This window comes from Xyrauchen texanus, chromosome 1 (genome assembly GCF_025860055.1).
Source record: "Xyrauchen texanus isolate HMW12.3.18 chromosome 1, RBS_HiC_50CHRs, whole genome shotgun sequence".
Taxonomy (NCBI): Eukaryota; Metazoa; Chordata; class Actinopteri; order Cypriniformes; family Catostomidae; genus Xyrauchen; species Xyrauchen texanus.
The window spans coordinates 59,738,942-59,758,616 of NC_068276.1; the positions used below are offsets into that span (position 1 = coordinate 59,738,942).

Consider the following 19,675-nt stretch of genomic DNA (forward strand, 5'->3'; position numbering starts at 1 on the left):
ACTTTTAAGTAACCCGTGACGTTCTCGCCTCCTTTCCTTTAATCCCTTTACAGTGACTTTGAAGAAAACCCAATTATCCCATAATGCAGTGCGATATTGTTATTTCTTTTTCACAGTAAAATGACATAGCCTGAACTGATTTTACTGTAAAATTTTGAAAGGAGTATTTTTTTGTAAGAAATTACTGTTAAATGTTGTAAAATCCTGGAATTAATTTTAAAATGTATCATATTTGTAGTAAACTCATAGTAACCACAAAATGTACCTTGGTTATTACAGTCATGGTTAATACAATATTACTGTAGTAAAACCATAATTCATTTGTTGTGAGGAAACCTTTTTGAAAGGGAAAGCAAAAAAAAAAACTTTTCAACAAATGAATTGCCACCCAACTCCATTCCTAACATGATATAACTATAAGAGGTGTACTTATTAAAACTTGTGTGCAGACATTGTGAAGCATTTTTGAACGGGACAATTATTATGAGAAACTAAATGATTCATCTTTTGAAGGGAATAGCTTAATACAGTATGACCCCATAATCAGCCCATGTTGATTAAGAGTCATTTCCTTTAAAATAAATTACACCTTATGCTTACCTTTCTTAGCAGCTTCAGGAACATGTCCGCTGAAAGGATTTTGAGTAAACACAGGGCTGTTATCATTTTGGTCAATCACATTGACAATGACTTCCATGGGAGCCTCTCTGAGTCTCGCATCATCAGCTGCAACAGCATGAACTACGAGCTGAAGACATGGGATGAAAGACGGGCATGTTAAGAGACAAATATGTCCGGTGACATTTAACTATTTAGAAGATGGCAGCTTTCAAGAATTTAAGAAATTCATGATTCGACATTTCCAATAATAATAAATAATAAATCCAATAATGAAATACTAAATTAAGAAAGAGCAAAATTAAATCAAATCAACTTACACGGTAAGAAGCTTTATGTTCTCGGTCCAGTTTCTGAGTCACAAAGAGATTCCCTGAAAATTTGTCAATGGTGAAAAGCCCTTTAGGCTCCAGATCGACACCTTCACCTGTGATACTGTACACCATCCGAGTTTCCTTTGCATAATCTGACTTTATCTAAATACAGACAGAAATGACAGAACAAAATCAATTACAGATCGGCCCATTTTTCCAAATCCATATATAATTTTCACTTCAATATTCTCACTCACCTGGACCAGCTTTTTTGGGAAAGGACCTTTACTGTTCTCAGGTTCATTAAATGGAGGAATAATCCAACCTCCGTTTCTCCTCTTTAGACCAAATGATGACTTTGGAAACGTCAGGACCGGAAAATTAGAGGAAGATGACAAATGAATGATGTGTGCTGCTCCACTTTAAGCAATATGAGAAGCAATTTCTTTACAATCTACTGAGATGTGTTATAAAAAACATATAAGAGAATATATTTATTTATTTTGCTGACTTCTGACTATTTGAAATGTAAAGGGCAGTTCATCCAATAATTAAAATACTGTCATCATTTCCTAACCCCCATGTTGTTCCAAACCTGAAGGATTTTATCTTCCATGGAGCACAAAAGGAGATGTTAAAGGAATATTCCAGTTCAATATAAGTTGAGCTCAATCGACAACCTTTGTGGCATAATGTTGATTTCCACAAACATTTATTTAGACTCGTCCCTCCTTTTCTTTAAAAAAAGCACAAATCTGAGTCACAATGAGGCACTTACAATTAAAGTCAATGGGGTCAATCTTTGGATGGTTTAAAGGCAGAAATGTGAAGCTTATAATTTTATTAAAAAACAAAAAACATTTTTAAATGGTGATTTCTACAGTCGTTTTAAGGTTTTAGGGCATGCAGCATTAATTTGTCATGGCAACAGAGGTGTAAAATTGGATATAACTTTACACAGAAAAGGGTAGTTGTAATGTCTAGATGTGTTTTAGTTATTGTTTTGTGTTCATGTCTTTTATTTTGAATGTTTAGTTCCTGTTCCCTCATGTGATCTTGTCATGTGTTTCCCTTGTTCATGTGTCTTGTTTTTATTGGCCCATTGTTTGATTACTTTGTTATCAGTTCTAGATTGACATTGGTTTAGTTTAATAGTCTTGTTATCTGTTCATTGGTTGTCTTGTTACCCATGTCTGTGTATTTAAGCCCTCATTTTTGCCATTGTCTCTTGTCAAGTATTGTGGTTATGTAACTTTGTTTTGCACAGCCCAGCCCAGCCCATGTTTATGTTTTGTTTAATAGTCAAGTCAAGTCTAGTTAATGTTTATGTTTTGTTTTGTTCAAGCGTGCCGCACAAGCCCTCAAAAGTGAAGCCAAAACGTCTCGATCGCCCCCCGGTGACTGGTCCTAGTATAGGTCATAAACCCCGCCTCCCCATGTTATTCAACGGGACGTGAGACCAACTAAACAATTAAATTACACTTCACATATCTTTTTTCCAAAGATAGTTTCTGTCATTTACTGTCGTTTCTATCACGTTGATGTAATTTCAAGTGTTTGTTTTCAAAATAAGTTTGTTTTTAGTTATTTGATGCTATAAAAACGGTGCTGTGACATCATGATTGACAGCTGTGATTGACAGGTTCTCTGAGCAAAGTAGTCACTGAAGCACAAACTGACTTTTTTCGGGATCTTCGGAGGACTGAGGAGATTGGAGCTTTAAATTTAATATCTACATTTCTATAATTAATTATTTCACACCGTCATTATTCAAAAGTGCAGGGGCGTGTGCTTGCGATTGATTCAGCGAGAGTGAGGGCGGGGCCTTGATTTTGCGGCTTTACTTCCTGCTCACTACTGCGCAGGTCTGGTCCCGAAATCGCAACTGCGCAGACTCAAGTCCCAAGATGTCAGCGCCATATCGGGACACTGGCGGCTTCAGTTCTCACCAATGGAAAAGAGCGAAGGGGCGTCGTCCATCTTTTTTTTATAGTATATGGTTTTTTTTACTAGTTAAGTCAAGTCTAGTTAATGTTTATGTTGTGTTTTTGGTTTCACACTTGGATTTATCACATTTCGAAATAAACTGCACTTGGGTTCACTTCGTCATCGTCTTCATCATTGTACTTGCCAGCATTGTTACGGAATACTTGACCACCTATAATGAACCCAGCAGTTCAGCTCCTCCGCATATGTCAGGGGTATCGTCCCCTGGAGGATTACGTGTAGGACTCCTGCGATCTGGCCAGCCAGGTGGATTTTAATGAAGTGGCCCTCAAGGACAGTTTCCGATTGGAATTAATGAGCCCATCTCTTCTCTGATGCCAGAAGGTAAGAGTACCCTCACTCAATATATCGACCGAGCCCTGCTGATCATTGGTTCCATGTTCATTGAGGGGGAGGCAGATGCCGAGCCAGAGTTCCACGACATGGCCGCCAAATCGGAGTTCCACGACATGGCCGCCAAGCCCACGCACACGCCTGCCACGGCAAGTGAGCCAATGCCCACCCCTGGCACGGCCAACGGCCACGTTTGCCACTGCCAATGAGCTTCCAGCCTCATCTGTCCCAGAGCCAGCATTGCCAGCCATGTCATGTCGTGGCAGCCACACCAGAGTCAGCTCGCTCCATGTCACAAGCAAGCCTTTGCTCCAAGGTCCAGGCCTGTATCTGCTCCTCGGTCCAGGCCCACACCTTGAACCTCTCATGGCTCCACCCCCCACGGGTTCCGCCCTGATCACATGCTCCATGCCCTGTCACACCAGACCATGTACCACATCTCAAGACCCCCCCAATACAGAAGTTTGGGATTTATGTCAAGTTTAATGTGTGTGTTCATGTTTTGGGGCTGGCCCAAAAGGCCCTTCTCCTCAGTCGCTGACCTGCCCTATGCCGGGTACGCAGAGCAAGGTAAGCGCTTCAAATTCACCTCAGTGAAGCCACCTTGGGACAAAGCAAGGCTCCTTGACGTGACATTTTCTGCTCCCCCCACACCACGAGGCCCCCACCCCCAGGTACGTCAGACATGATTGTCCCCTTAGTGCCCCTTGCCCGGAGCTTGGATGAGTGGCTAGTGCTTTCCAACCAGTCACGTTGGCTGGCCAGAACCGTCCGACTCAGCTTTGCGAATCGTCAGGTGCCCGCCCTGGTTCCTCCATCCTGTGCGCAGAGATCGCAGTCCTTCTCTAGAAGGACGGGATAGAGCCTGTTCCTCCAGTCGAGATAAAGAAAGGGTTCTACAGCCCTTACAAACGTATGGCCAATTTCAGTTCCTTTGCAGTGGTGATGATGCCCTCTAGCTGGCTGGGTCCAGTACTGACATTGAAAAATCCATCCATGTCTCCGATACTTGGTAGACCAGGCAGCTGATCCAGGTACATCATCATCAGTCACTGGCAGTCTGGTCATGTAAATGCCAACTTCATTCTCAGGTACAGATGCAGTGTACTAAACCAACAATTATTTATAGTGGAATAGGGTATACAGTTAAACAAATCAGAAAATTAGGTTCAGACAAATATATGCAAGTTATGTGCATTACCGAGCTGTACTCGAACTGAGGTGCTTTATTATTGCTGTCAGTCACTGTAATAACAGCTGTGCCAGTGGTTGAACGACCTTCACCAGCCATGTCAGCAGCTCGAATGACCAAAGTATATCTGGAATATTTCTAAAAGGAAAGAGGATTTACGGTGAGTTTGCCTTCATTACAATCATTTTTTTTAATCTAGTCATCAGATGTAATTTCTAACCTCTCTATCCAGGCCTGTTTCGATCACACGGATCCCTCCAGTTACAGTGTTGATATCAAACATCTTGAGTTTTGGTAATGGTGGATCCTGGCTGATAATGCTGTATCTGACATCAGAGTTGTCATTATCGGGCTCATCGGCATCAGTGGCAGTGACCTTCATAAATTCAAAATCTTCAGAGAGAGAGGAATGAAATAACAATTAGGGGTCTTAGAGGAAACAAATTTCACTTGATCTGTTGATTTAAAAGAGTTCAATGTGCAATAAAAACATACCTTACCCCTTGAACTCAAAACTTCCTCCATAGTCCAAAAAGAGCATTTATTAAAACTAAACTGTAAAAACGACTCTTCTGAAATCTTCTGATTCCAGAAACACACAAAAAAAAGTCTCCCAAATTTAGAATTTCCATTTCCCAATGCGCTCCAAGTCCTCGTGGTGGCGTAGTGACTCGCCTCAATCCGGGTGGCGGAGGAAGAATCTCAGTTGCCTCCGCATCTGAGACCGTCAATCCGCGCATCTTGGCTCGTTGAGCACGTTACAGCATATGTGCATGTGGAGGCTTCACGCTACTCTCTGCGGCATCCAAGCACAAATCACCATATGCCCCACCAAGAGCGAGAACCACATTATAGTGACCACGAGGAGGTTACCCCAACCTCGAGGCCTGGCGGGAGTCACTCAGCACGCCCTGGATTCTAACTCGCGACTCCAGGTGTAGTCAGCGTCTTTACTTGCTGAGCTACCCATTTCTGCAGGACAATTATCAGCAGGCACATGCCCCGCCACTCTCAGGGTTTACGTGGCCGCTCTATCGGCTTGCCACGCCTTGACTGAGGGGATACCGTTGGGGAGACATCCTCTGCTCTCTCACTTCGGTTGTGGAGCCATGTGATTGAGACCCCCTGCTAGGACCAGGATCCCTTCATGGGACTTAGCAATAGTCCTTGAGGGTCTGGTTGAGACCCCCTTTGAACCTCTAGAGTCAGCGTCTGAGAAAGTTCTGACTCACAAGAGTAAACTCATAGTAACCACAAAATGTACCTTGGTTATTACAGTCATGGTTAATACAATATTACTGTAGTAAAACCATAATTCATTTGTTGTGAGGAAACCTTTTTGAAAGGGAAAGCAAAAAAAAAACTTTTCAACAAATAAATTGCCACCCAACTCCATTCCTAACATGATATAACTATAAGAGGTGTACTTATTAAAACTTGTGTGCAGACTGTCACGTTCCTGTGTTGTCTGCCCATGTTCTGTTTCACCTATCACGTTTATGTCACGTTTCCTTGTTGTCTGCTCCGTGTTTTCCGTTTCACCCGTCACCGATCCCGTTCCATGTCATGTTTTCCCTGTTGCCCGCCCTGAGTCTCACTGTCCGTGTGTAAAACTACAATTCCCACAATTCCTGGCCTCTCTCACTGCCTGCACTCTTCATTGTTCTCACCTGTGTCTCGTTTAGTCTTCATTGCGTTTGTGTATTTAACCCTGTGTGTTTCTCCTTTCCTCTGTCGTTCTTTGTTGAATGTAGACGCCTTATGCCCATGTTTTCTGTCGTTGTTTTCGCCTCTGTTATCTCCTTGTGTGCCGTCCGTGTTCCTGTTAACTCCTTGTGTGCCTTCCGTGTTTTTGTTTACCTTTTTCCCATCGTGGATGTTTTCCTTTGTTCATATTTTTGTATTACCCCATTTTGTTTAATAAACCGCCGCTGCAGATAGATCCTCGTCCTGTGTCTGCCTTCACCCACATTCGTGACAGAAAGACCGACCACCCAAATGGATCTAGCAGCGGTTTTCCTCGAACTGGCCCGGGCAAATTTTCCCATCCGCGAGTACTCACGACTCTTCTCCACGGTCGCCATCCACACCGGGCTCGACGACGACGCCCTGAAGACCATCTACTGGGTCGGGTTACCGTCATCCCGGTGGAGAGAGGCGCCGGTACCCGGAGAGCTCCCGTGGAGGGAGTACGTGAGCCTCGTTCTGAGGAAACTCGCACCCGAGGAACCACCCCTCGTGATTCCGGCTGTCGAGCCTGAGCCCTTGCCTACCCGGATCGATGAGCCAGCGCTGCCAACTTCTTCCGCCCGGAGGAGGAGGAGAAGGAAAGCCTCCGCTCTCCAGCCCACGCCTGCCACGGTCAGCGAGCCAGCGCCCACGCCTGCCACGGTCAGTGAGCCAGCTCCCACGCCTGCCACGGTCAGTGAGCCAGCGTTGCCAGCCTCGACCGTCCCAGAGCCAGCGCCTGTAGCCTCGACCATCCCTGAGCCAGCGCCTGTAGCCTCGACCGTCCCTGAGCCAGCGCCAACAGCCATGACCGTCCAGGAGCCAGCGCCAGCAGCCATGACCGTCCAAGAGCCAGCGCCAGCAGCCATGACCGTCCAAGAGCCAGCGCCAGCAGCCATGACCGTCCAAGAGCCAGCGCCAGTAGCCATGACCGTCCAAGAGCCAGCACCTCTCAAGCCTTCCAGGGCTCCTCCTCCCGAGCCTCCTAGGGCTCCACCTCTCAAGTCTCTCGAGTCTTCCAGGGCTCCTCCTCTCGAGCCTCCCAGGTCTCTGCCTCTCAAGTCTCTCGAGCCTCCTAGGGCTCCGCCTCTCAAGTCTCTCGAGTCTTCCAGGACTCCTCCTCCCGAGTCTTCCAGGGTTCCGTCTCTCGTCTCTCGAGCCTTCAAGGGCTCCGCCCCCGAGCCTTCCTGGGCTCCACCATTCGAGCCACCCAGGGCTCCGCCTCTCAAGTCTCTCGAGCCACCCACGGCTCCGCCCACAGAGCCTCCAACGGCTCCGCCGCCCGAGCCTCCTACGGTGGTAGTGGCGTAGTGGCTAAAGCACAGGGCTGTTAATCAGAAGGTCATTGGTTCGAACCCCACAGCCACCACCATTGTGTCCTTGAGCAAGGCACTTAACTCCAGGTTGCTCCAGGGGGATTGTCCCTGCAATAAGTGCACTGTAAGTCGCTTTGGATAAAAGTGTCTGCCAAATGCATAAATGTAAATGTAAATATCCTACGGCTCCGCCTCCCGAGCCTCCTATGGCTCGGCCTCCCTAGCCTCTTACGGCTCCGCCCCCAGAGCCTCCTACGGCTCTGCCCCCAGAGACTCCAGAGCCTACCAGGTCTCCGCCCCTAAAGCCTCTTACGGCACCACCTTCCTCGGCTCCGCCTCCTGAGCCTTCCTCGGCTCCACCTCCTGAGCCTTCCTCGGCTCCGCCTCCTGAGCCTCCCTCGGCTCCACCTCCTGAGGTCCCAGAGCCTTCCTTGGTTCCGCCTCCCTTGGCTCCACCTCCTGGATCTCTCTCGGCTCCGCCTCCTGGGCCTCCCGAGCCATCCTCGGCTCCGCCTTCCTCAGCTCCGCCTCCGGAGCCTCCAGAGGCCCCCTCAGCTCCGCCTCCTGAGCTTCCAGAGCCTCCCTCAGCTCCACCTCCTGAGCCTCCAGAGCCTCCCTCAACTTCGTCTCCAGAGCCCCTCTCAGCTCCGCCTCCGGGACCTGTCCCTGTCCGATGGCCTCCTCCCAGGCCCCCTGAACCGGCCCCTGATCTACGGCCATCTCCCAGACCACTTAAACCTGTCCCTGCCCGGTCGATACCTCCCTGGCCTCCTAAGCATATCCCTACCCTGTGGACGCCCCCTAGGCCACCTGACCCAGTTCCCTTCACACATCCCCAGAGACTGCTTGCTTGCCCTCACGGCCTCCCTGGTCTGCCTGTCTGCTCTTTGTGCCCCCGTGGACTGCCTAATTGTCCCTTGTGCCTCCTTGGTTTGTCTCTGTGTCCCTTGTGCCTCTTTAGTCTGTCTTTGTGTCCCTTGTGGCCCCTTTGGTCTGTCTGTTTTCCCCCTTGTCTAGCCCCCTCTCCTTGAACATTTGTTTATTTTTTCTATTATTCTTAGGACCATCTGGAATCCGGTCCTTTTGAGGGGGGGCTATGTCACGTTCCTGTGTTGTCTGCCCATGTTCTCTGTTTCACCTATCACGTTTATGTCACGTTTCCTTGTTGTCTGCTCCGTGTTTTCCGTTTCACCCGTCACCGATCCCGTTCCATGTCATGTTTTCCCTGTTGCCCGCCCTGAGTCTCACTGTCCGTGTGTAAAACTACAATTCCCACAATTCCTGGCCTCTCTCACTGCCTGCACTCTTCATTGTTCTCACCTGTGTCTCATTTAGTCTTCATTGTGTTTGTGTATTTAACCCTGTGTGTTTCTCCTTTCCCCTGTCAGTCTTTGTTGAATGTAGATGCCTTATGCCCATGTTTTCCGTCGTTGTTTTCGCCTCTGTTATCTCCTTGTCTGCCGTCCGTGTTCCTGTTAACTCCTTGTGTGCCTTCCGTGTTTTTGTTTACCTTTTTCCCATCGTGGATGTTTTCCTTTGTTCATATTTTTGTATTACCCTTTTTTGTTTAATAAACCGCCGCTGCAGATAGATCCTCGTCCTGTGTCTGCCTTCACCCACATTCGTGACACAGACATTGTGAAGGATTTTTGAACGGGACAATTATTATGAGAAACTAAATGATTCATCTTTTGAAGGGAATAGCTTAATACAGTATGACCCCATAATCAGCCCATGTTGATTAAGAGTCATTTCCTTTAAAGAAATTGCACTATATGCTTACCTTTCTTAGCAGCTTCAGGAACATGTCCGCTGAAAGGATTTTGAGTAAACACAGGGCTGTTATCATTTTGGTCAATCACATTGACAATGACTTCCATGGGAGCCTCTTTGAGTCTCGCATCATCAGCTGCAACAGCATGAACTATGAGCTGAAGACATGGGATGAAAGACGGGCATGTTAAGAGACAAATATGTCCGGTGACATTTAACCATTTAGAAGATGGCAGCTTTCAAGAATTTAAGAAATTCATGATTAGACATTTAGAATCCAATAATGAAATACTAAAATAAGAAAGAGCAAAATAAATCAAATCAACTTACACGGTAAGAAGCTTTTTTCTCTCTGTCCAGTTTCTGAGTCACAAAGAGATTCGCTGTAAGTTTTTCAATGGTGAAAAGCCCTTTAGGCTCCAGATCGGCCCCTTCACCTGTGATACTGTACACCATCCGAGTTTCCTTTGCAAAATCTGAATTTATCTAAATACAGACAGAAATGACAGAACAAAATCAATTACAGATCGGCCCATTTTTCCAAATCCATATATAATTTTCACTTCAATATTCTCACTCACCTGGACCAGCTTTTTTGGGAAAGGACCTTTACTGTTCTCAGGTTCATTAAATGGAGGAATAATACAACCTCCCTTTCTGCCCTTCAGACCAGATGAAGACATTGGAAGCATCAGGACCGGAAAATTAGAGGAAGATGACAAATGAATGATGTGTGCTGCTCCACTTTAAGCAATATGAGAAGCAATTTCTTTACAATCTACTGAGATGTGTTATAAAAAACATATAAGAGAATATATTTATTTATTTTGCTGACTTCTGACTATTTGAAATGTAAAGGGCAGTTCATCCAATAATTAAAATACTGTCATCATTTCCTAACCCCCATGTTGTTCCAAACCTGAAGGATTTTATCTTCCATGGAGCACAAAAGGAGATGTTAAAGGAATATTCCGGTTCAATATAAATTGAGCTCAATCGACAACCTTTGTGGCATAATGTTGATTTCCACAAACATTTATTTAGACTCGTCCCTCCTTTTCTTTAAAAAAAGCACAAATCTGAGTCACAATGAGGCACTTACAATTTAAGTCAATGGGGTCAATCTTTGGATGGTTTAAAGGCAGAAATGTGAAGCTTATAATTTTATTAAAAAAACAAAAAACATTTTTAAATGGTGATTTCTACAGTCGTTTTAAGGTTTTAGGGCATGCAGCATTAATTTGTCATGGCAACAGAGGTGTAAAATTGGATATAACTTTACACAGAAAAGGGTAGTTGTAATGTCTAGATGTGTTTTAGTTATTGTTTTGTGTTCATGTCTTTTATTTTGAATGTTTAGTTCCTGTTCCCTCATGTGATCTTGTCATGTGTTTCCCTTGTTCATGTGTCTTGTTTTTATTGGCCCATTGTTTGATTACTTTGTTATCAGTTCTAGATTGACATTGGTTTAGTTTAATAGTCTTGTTATCTGTTCATTGGTTGTCTTGTTACCCATGTCTGTGTATTTAAGCCCTCATTTTTGCTATTGTCTCTTGTCAAGTATTGTGGTTATGTAACTTTGTTTTGCACAGCCCAGCCCAGCCCATGTTTATGTTTTGTTTAATAGTCAAGTCTAGTTAATGTTTATGTTTTGTTTTGTTCAAGTGTGCCGCACAAGCCCTCAAAAGTGAAGCCAAAACGTCTCGATCGCCCCCCGGTGACTGGTCCTAGTATAGGTCATAAACCCCGCCTCCCCATGTTATTCAACGGGACGTGAGACCAACTAAACAATTAAATTACACTTCACATATCTTTTTTCCAAAGATAGTTTCTGTCATTTACTGTCGTTTCTATCACGTTGATGTAATTTCAAGTGTTTGTTTTCAAAATAAGTTTGTTTTTAGTTATTTGATGCTATAAAAACGCTGCTGTGACATCATGATTGACAGCTGTGATTGACAGGTTCTCTGAGCAAAGTAGTCACTGAAGCACAAACTGACTTTTTTCGGGCTCTTCGGAGGACTGAGGAGATTGGAGCTTTAAATTTAATATCTACATTTCTATAATTAATTATTTCACACCGTCATTATTCAAAAGTGCAGGGGCGTGTGCTTGCGATTGATTCAGCGAGAGTGAGGGCGGGGCCTTGATTTTGCGGTTTTACTTCCTGCTCACTACTGCGCAGGTCTGGTCCCGAAATCGCAACTGCGCAGACTCAAGTCCCAAGATGTCAGCGCCATATCGGGACACTGGCGGCTTCAGTTCTCACCAATGGAAAAGAGCGAAGGGCGTCGTCCATCTTTTTTTATAGTATATGGTTTTTTTACTAGTTAAGTCAAGTCTAGTTAATGTTTATGTTGTGTTTTTGGTTTCACACTTGGATTTATCACATTTCGAAATAAACTGCACTTGGGTTCACTTCGTCATCGTCTTCATCATTGTACTTGCCAGCATTGTTACGGAATACTTGACCACCTATAATGAACCCAGCAGTTCAGCTCCTCCGCATATGTCAGGGGTATCGTCCCCTGGAGGATTACGTGTAGGACTCCCGCGATCTGGCCAGCCAGGTGGATTTTAATGAAGTGGCCCTCAAGGACAGTTTCCGATTGGAATTAATGAGCCCATCTCTTCTCTGATGCCAGAAGGTAAGAGTACCCTCACTCAATATATCGACCGAGCCCTGCTGATCATTGGTTCCATGTTCATTGAGGGGGAGGCAGATGCCGAGCCAGAGTTCCACGACCTGGCCGCCAAGCCCACGCACACGCCTGCCACGGCAAGTGAGCCAATGCCCACCCCTGGCACGGCCAACGGCCACGTTTGCCACTGCCAATGAGCTTCCAGCCTCATCTGTCCCAGAGCCAGCATTGCCAGCCATGTCATGTCGTGGCAGCCACACCAGAGTCAGCTCGCTCCATGTCACAAGCAAGCCTTTGCTCCAAGGTCCAGGCCTGTATCTGCTCCTCGGTCCAGGCCCACACCTTGAACCTCTCATGGCTCCACCCCCCACGGGCTCCGCCCTGATCACATGCTCCATGCCCTGTCACACCAGACCATGTACCACATCTCAAGACCCCCCCAATACAGAAGTTTGGGATTTATGTCAAGTTTAAAGTGTGTGTTCATGTTTTGGGGCTGGCCCAAAAGGCCCTTCTCCTCAGTCGCTGACCCGCCCTATGCCGGGTACGCAGAGCAAGGTAAGTGCTTCAATTTCACCTCAGTGAAGCCACCTTGGGACGAAGCAAGGCTCCTTGACATGACATTTTCTGCTGCCCCCACCCCCAGGTACGTCAGACATGATTGTCCCCTTAGTGCCCCTCGCCCGGAGTTTGGACGAGTGGCTAGTGCTTTCCAACCAGTCACGTTGGCTGGCCAGAACCGTCCGACTCAGCTTTGCGAATCGTCAGGTGCCCGCCCCGGTTCCTCCATCCTGTGCGCAGAGATCGCAGTCCACCTCTAGAAGGACGAGATAGAGCCTGTTCCTTCCATGTCTCCACTAACAATCCGATACTTGGTAGACCAGGCAGCTGATCCAGGTTCATCATCATCAGTCACTGGCAGTCTGGTCATGTAAATGCCAACTTCATTCTCAGGTACAGATGCAGTGTACTAAACCAACAATTATTTATAGTGGAATAGGGTATAAAGTTAAACAAATCAGAAAATTAGGTTCAGACAAATATATGCAAGTTATGTGCATTACCGAGCTGTACTCGAACTGAGGTGCTTTATTATTGCTGTCAGTCACTGTAATAACAGCTGTGCCAGTGGTTGAACGACCTTCACCAGCCATGTCAGCAGCTCGAATGACCAAAGTATATCTGGAATATTTCTAAAAGGAAAGAGGATTTACGGTAAGTTTGCTTTCATTACAATCATTTTTTTTTTATCTATTCATCAGATGTAATTTCTAACCTCTCTATCCAGGCCTGTTTCGATCACACGGATCCCTCCAGTTACAGTGTTGATATCAAACATCTTGAGTTTTGGTAATGGTGGATCCTGGCTGATAATGCTGTATCTGACATCAGAGTTGTCATTATCGGGCTCATCGGCATCAGTGGCAGTGACCTTCATAAACTCAAAATCTTCAGAGAGAGAGGAATGAAATAACAATTAGGGGTCTTAGAGGAAACAAATTTCCCTTGATCTGTTGATTTAAACGAGTTCAATGTGCAATAAAAACATACCTTACCCCTTGAACTCAAAACTTCCTCCATAGTCCAAAAAGAGCATTTATTAAAACTAAACTGTAAAAACGACTCTTCTGAAATCTTCTGATTCCAGAAACACACAAAAAAAATTTCTCCCAAATTTAGAATTCCCATTTCCCAATGCGCTCCAAGTCCTCGTTGTGGCGTAGTGACTCGCCTCAATCCGGGTGGCGGAGGAAGAATCTCAGTTGCCTCCGCATCTGAGACGTCAATCCGCGCATCTTGGCTCGTTGAGCACGTTACAGCAAATGTGCGTGTGGAGGCTTCACGCTACTCTCTGCGGCATGCAAGCACAAATCACCACATTATAGTGACCACATTATAGTGACCACGAGGAGGTTACCCCAACCCCGAGGCCTGGCGGGAGTCACTCAGCACGCCCTGGATTCTAACTTGCGACTCCAGGTGTAGTCAGCGTCTTTACTTGCTGAGCTACCCATTTCTGCAGGACAATTATCAGCAGGCACATGCCCCGCCACTCTCAGGGTTTACGTGGCCGCTCTATCGGCTTGCCACGCCTAGACTGACGGGATACCGTTGGGGAGACATCCTCTGCTCGCTCGCTTCGGTCGTGGAGCCATGTGACTGAGACCTCCTGCTAGGACCAGGATCCCTTCATGGGACTTAGCAATGGTCCTTGAGGGTCTGGTTGAGACCCCCTTTGAACCTCTAGAGTCAGCGTCTGAGAAACTTCTGACCTTCAAGATGGTTTTTCTTATGGCAATTACTTCTCTAAAAAGAATTGGGGATCTGCAGGCTCTGTCTGTCTTGCCAGCCTGCTTAGATTTTGCCCAAATGGCTAAAAGCAATATTGCACCCTCATCCTGACTACCTGCCTAAGGTACACTTTTAAGTAACCCGTGACGTTCTCACCTCCTTTCCTTTAATCCCTTTACAGTGACTTTGAAGAAAACCCAATTATCCCATAATGCAGTGCGATATTGTTATTTCTTTTTCACAGTAAAATGACATAGCCTGAACTGATTTTACTGTAAAATTTTGAAAGGAGTATTTTTTTGTAAGAAATTACTGTTAAATGTTGTAAAATCCTGGAATTAATTTTAAAATGTATCATATTTGTAGTAAACTCATAGTAACCACAAAATGTACCTTGGTTATTACAGTCATGGTTAATACAATATTACTGTAGTAAAACCATAATTCATTTGTTGTGAGGAAACCTTTTTGAAAGGGAAAGCAAAAAAAAACTTTTCAACAAATGAATTGCCACCCAACTCCATTCCTAACATGATATAACTATAAGAGGTGTACTTATTAAAACTTGTGTGCAGACATTGTGAAGCATTTTTGAACGGGACAATTATTATGAGAAACTAAATGATTCATCTTTTGAAGGGAATAGCTTAATACAGTATGACCCCATAATCAGCCCATGTTGATTAAGAGTCATTTCCTTTAAAATAAATTACACCTTATGCTTACCTTTCTTAGCAGCTTCAGGAACATGTCCGCTGAAAGGATTTTGAGTAAATACAGGGTTGTTGTCATTTTGGTCAATCACACTGACAATGACTTCCATGGGAGTCTCTCTGATATTCACTTCAGCTGCAACAGCATGAACTACGAGCTGAAGACATGGGATGAAAGACGGGCATGTTAAGAGACAAATATGTCCGTGTAACTCTGTATAATTTGAAGAATTAATTATAAAAAGGAATTAATTTGTTGTTAAAATAATAACCTATTCAGAAATGGGTGAAAAGTGTAGGAAAAAATATAAAATCAAAAAGAAATGCATGTCAGTGTGATGATTGACATTTTATTGATTTGTCCAATTACGAGAGGTATATGTTGAAGTCCCGCCCCACCACGTTAGTTGCTGTATGGGGAAAGCCATTTTTGTTTCTCTGCGTGACTGAGACGAGCAGCAGCATAACTTTGTGTAACAGTTAAGATCGTCAGAGAGGATTGGATAAGAGACATCTATATGATCTATTTTTTTTGGATTTGGTCAGGTTTTTTGTCCTACGCTGAAACAGCGTTCATTTCAGCGTTATGATCTAAGATGGCGAGCCTTCCCAGCGAGATGAACGTTGATTGATTGCCTGATTTAAGTTGAGCCAACACCTGTGGAATTGGGTAGGAAAGTTCTGATTGCCTGCCTGTTAGTTTTTTCCTAAACGGGACTGAGCTTTAATTTGTAAAGACTGCTTCCAGTGTTTTGTTTTCCTGCGCAAACAGATATTCTTTGGAACTGCAGAATCATATTTTTTTTCGATTCTGAGGAACTTTGAACTGAATCTGTGAATCAAATCTTTTGAATCAAATTCTTCCAAACGAGTTTGAAGTGAACTTTTCAAACTCAACCTTTTGAACTGAACAGCTCAAACGATTCTTTTGAACTGACTATGTGAATTGTTTCTTCTGAACTGTTTTTTTATTTAGTTCTTTTCTTTATGTTTTGAATGTGATTTAGTGACCTGTCCAAAAATACAATTGTGAACATTTATCAATGTTATGGGGTTGTATTTTATATTGAAGGTGTAGTATTCTAGGAATCTTTATAGCCTAGAGGGTGCACCCAACTGATTGAACAAACAGCAGAGTCAGGTGAAATTGTTCACTTATTGTGAATTGAAGTGAATCCCTGTAACTGTGGTTTGATATTGAACAAAAAGAACTGACAATTTGTTTATTTTTTTTCCTTTTTTGAATATCAACGATTACTCCAATCATTCATTTAAATATAAAGATTTACGTCATTATTTAACAGTGTTGTTATTACACCTCCATAGTCGAACCTACTGGCCTATGGTTAATATTAGTGACAAGTGCAATATTATTGACACGTGTGCTACATCCGGTGACATTTAACTATTTAGAAGATGGCAGCTTTCAAGAATTTAAGAAATTCTTGATTCGACATTTAGAATCCAATAATGAAATACTAAAATAAGAAAGAGCAAAATTAAATCAAATCAACTTACACGGTATGAAGCTTTTTTCTCTCGGTCCAGTTTCTGAGTCACAAAGAGATTCCCTGAAAATTTTTCAATGGTGAAAAGCCCTTTAGGCTCCAGATCGGCCCCTTCACCTGTGATACTGTACACCATCCGAGTTTCCTTTGCATAATCTGACTTTATCTAAATACAGACAGAAATGACAGAACAAAATCAATTACAGATCGGCCCATTTTTCCAAATCCATATATAATTTTCACTTCAATATTCTCACTCACCTGGACCAGCTTTTTTGGGAAAGGACCTTTACTGTTCTCAGGTTCATTAAATGGAGGAATAATACAACCTCCCTTTCTGCCCTTCAGACCAGATGAAGACATTGGAAGCATCAGGACCGGAAAATTAGAGGAAGATGACAAATGAATGATGTGTGCTGCTCCACTTTAAGCAATATGAGAAGCAATTTCTTTACAATCTACTGAGATGTGTTATAAAAAACATATAAGAGAATATATTTATTTATTTTGCTGACTTCTGACTATTTGAAATGTAAAGGGTAGTTCATCCAATCATTAAAATACTGTCATCATTTCCTAACCCCCATGTTGTTCCAAACCTGAAGGATTTTATCTTCCATGGAGCACAAAAGGAGATGTTAAAGGAATATTCCAGTTCAATATAAGTTGAGCTCAATCGACAACCTTTGTGGCATAATGTTGATTTCCACAAACATTTATTTAGACTCGTCCCTCCTTTTCTTTAAAAAAAGCACAAATCTGAGTCACAATGAGGCACTTACAATTTAAGTCAATGGGGTCAATCTTTGGATGGTTTAAAGGCAGAAATCAGAAGCTTATAATTTTATTAAAAAAACAAAAAACATTTTTAAATGGTGATTTCTACAGTCGTTTTAAGGTTTTAGGGCATGCAGCATTAATTTGTCATGGCAACAGAGGTGTAAAATTGGATATAACTTTACACAGAAAAGGGTAGTTGTAATGTCTAGATGTGTTTTAGTTATTGTTTTGTGTTCATGTCTTTTATTTTGAATGTTTAGTTCCTGTTCCCTCATGTGATCTTGTCATGTGTTTCCCTTGTTCATGTGTCTTGTTTTCATTGGCCCATTGTTTGATTACTTTGTTATCAGTTCTAGATTGACATTGGTTTAGTTTAATAGTCTTGTTATCTGTTCATTGGTTGTCTTGTTACCCATGTCTGTGTATTTAAGCCCTCATTTTTGCCATTGTCTCTTGTCAAGTATTGTGGTTATGTAACTTTGTTTTGCCCAGCCCAGCCCATCCCATGTTTATGTTTTGATTAATAGTTAAGTCAAGTCTAGTTAATGTTTATGTTTTGTTTTGTTCAAGTGTGCTGCACAAGCCCTCAAAAGTGAAGCCAAAACATCTCGATCGCCCCCCGGTGACTGGTCCTAGTATAGGTCATAAACCCCGCCTCCCCATGTTATTCAACGGGACGTGAGACCAACTAAACAATTAAATTACACTTCACATATCTTTTTTCCAAAGATAGTTTCTGTCATTTACTGTCGTTTCTATCACGTTGATGTAATTTCAAGTGTTTGTTTTCAAAATAAGTTTGTTTTTAGTTATTTGATGCTATAAAAACGGTGCTGTGACATCATGATTGACAGCTGTGATTGACAGGTTCTCTGAGCAAAGTAGTCACTAAAGCACAAACTGACTTTTTTCGGGCTCTTCGGAGGACTGAGGAGATTGGAGCTTTAAATTTAATATCTACATTTCTATAATTAATTATTTCACACCGTCATTATTCAAAAGTGCAGGGGCGTGTGCTTGCGATTGATTCAGCGAGACTGAGGGCGGGGCCTTGAATTTGCGGCTTTACTTCCTGCTCACTACTGCGCAGGTCTGGTCCCGAAATCGCAACTGCGCAGACTCAAGTCCCAAGATGTCAGCGCCATATCGGGACACTGGCGGCTTCAGTTCTCACCAATGGAAAAGAGCGAAGGGGCGTCGTCCATCTTTTTTTTACAGTATATGGTTTTGTTTACTAGTTAAGTCAAGTCTAGTTAATGTTTATGTTGTGTTTTTGGTTTCACACTTGGATTTATCACATTTTGAAATAAACTGCACTTGGGTTCACTTCGTCATCGTCTTCATCATTGTACTTGCCAGCATTGTTACGGAATACTTGACCACCTATAATGAACCCAGCAGTTCAGCTCCTCCGCATATGTCAGGGGTATCGTCCCCTGGAGGATTACGTGTAGGACTCCTGCGATCTGGCCAGCCAGGTGGATTTTAATGAAGTGGCCCTCAAGGACAGTTTCCGATTGGAATTAATGAGCCCATCTCTTCTCTGATGCCAGAAGGTAAGAGTACCCTCACTCAATATATCGACCGAGCCCTGCTGATCATTGGTTCCATGTTCATTGAGGGGGAGGCAGATGCCGAGCCAGAGTTCCACGACATGGCCGCCAAGCCCACGCACACGCCTGCCACGGCAAGTGAGCCAATGCCCACCCCTGGCACGGCCAACGGCCACGTTTGCCACTGCCAACGAGCTTCCAGCCTCATCTGTCCCAGAGCCAGCATTGCCAGCCATGTCATGTTGTCGCAGCCACGCCAGAAACAGCTCGCTCCATGTCACAAGCAAGCCTTTGCTCCAAGGTCCAGGCCCACAACTCGAACCTCTCATGGCTCCACCCCCCACGGGCTCCGCCCTGATCACATGCTCCATGCCCTGTCACACCAGACCATGTACCACATCTCAAGACCCCCCCCCAATACAGAAGTTTGGGATTTATGTCATGTTTAATGTGTGTGTTCATGTTTTGGGGCTGGCCCAAAAGGCCCTTCTCCTCAGTCGCTGACCTGCCCTATGCCGGGTACGCAGAGCAAGGTAAGTGCTTCAATTTCACCTCAGTGAAGCAACCTTGGGACGAAGCAAGGCTCCTTGACATGACATTTTCTGCTGCCCCCACCCCCAGGTACGTCAGACATGATTGTCCCCTTAGTGCCCCTTGACCGGAGTTTGGACGAGTGGCTAGTGCTTTCCAACCCATCACGTTGGCTGGCCAGAACCGTGCGACTCGGCTACACGAATCATCAGGCACCCGCCCCGGTTCCTCCGTCCTGTGCGCAGAGATCGTGGTCCTTTTCTTGAAGACCTCACAGTGGTGATGATGCCCTCTAGCTGGCTGGGTCCAGTACTGACATTGAAAAATCCATCCATTTCTCCACTAACAATCCGATACTTGGTAGACCAGGCAGCT

At 44.3% G+C, this 19,675-nt stretch overlaps 1 protein-coding gene across 22 annotated transcripts in view; it reads right to left on the bottom strand.

Moving 5' to 3' along the window:
• LOC127640787 (cadherin-1-like) overlaps positions 1-19,675 on the bottom strand; it is an 87,948-nt gene that overhangs the window by 58,276 nt on the left and 9,997 nt on the right. For 11 of the 22 annotated variants that reach the window (XM_052124107.1, XM_052124194.1, XM_052124028.1 and 8 more), the window contains exons 9-21: positions 16,698-16,778; positions 16,447-16,602; positions 14,942-15,086; positions 13,200-13,372; positions 12,988-13,116; positions 9,863-9,943; positions 9,612-9,767; positions 9,292-9,439; positions 4,685-4,857; positions 4,474-4,602; positions 1,190-1,288; positions 939-1,094; positions 601-748 (exon numbers count right to left, since the gene is read on the bottom strand). In XM_052124107.1, coding sequence (XP_051980067.1) covers positions 601-748; positions 939-1,094; positions 1,190-1,288; positions 4,474-4,602; positions 4,685-4,857; positions 9,292-9,439; positions 9,612-9,767; positions 9,863-9,943; positions 12,988-13,116; positions 13,200-13,372; positions 14,942-15,086; positions 16,447-16,602; positions 16,698-16,778 — 1,774 coding nt within the window. The remainder of the gene's footprint in view (positions 1-600; positions 749-938; positions 1,095-1,189; positions 1,289-4,473; positions 4,603-4,684; positions 4,858-9,291; positions 9,440-9,611; positions 9,768-9,862; positions 9,944-12,987; positions 13,117-13,199; positions 13,373-14,941; positions 15,087-16,446; positions 16,603-16,697; positions 16,779-19,675) is intronic. The other 11 variants (XM_052124442.1, XM_052124570.1, XM_052124511.1 and 8 more) reach the window with 5 other exon arrangements.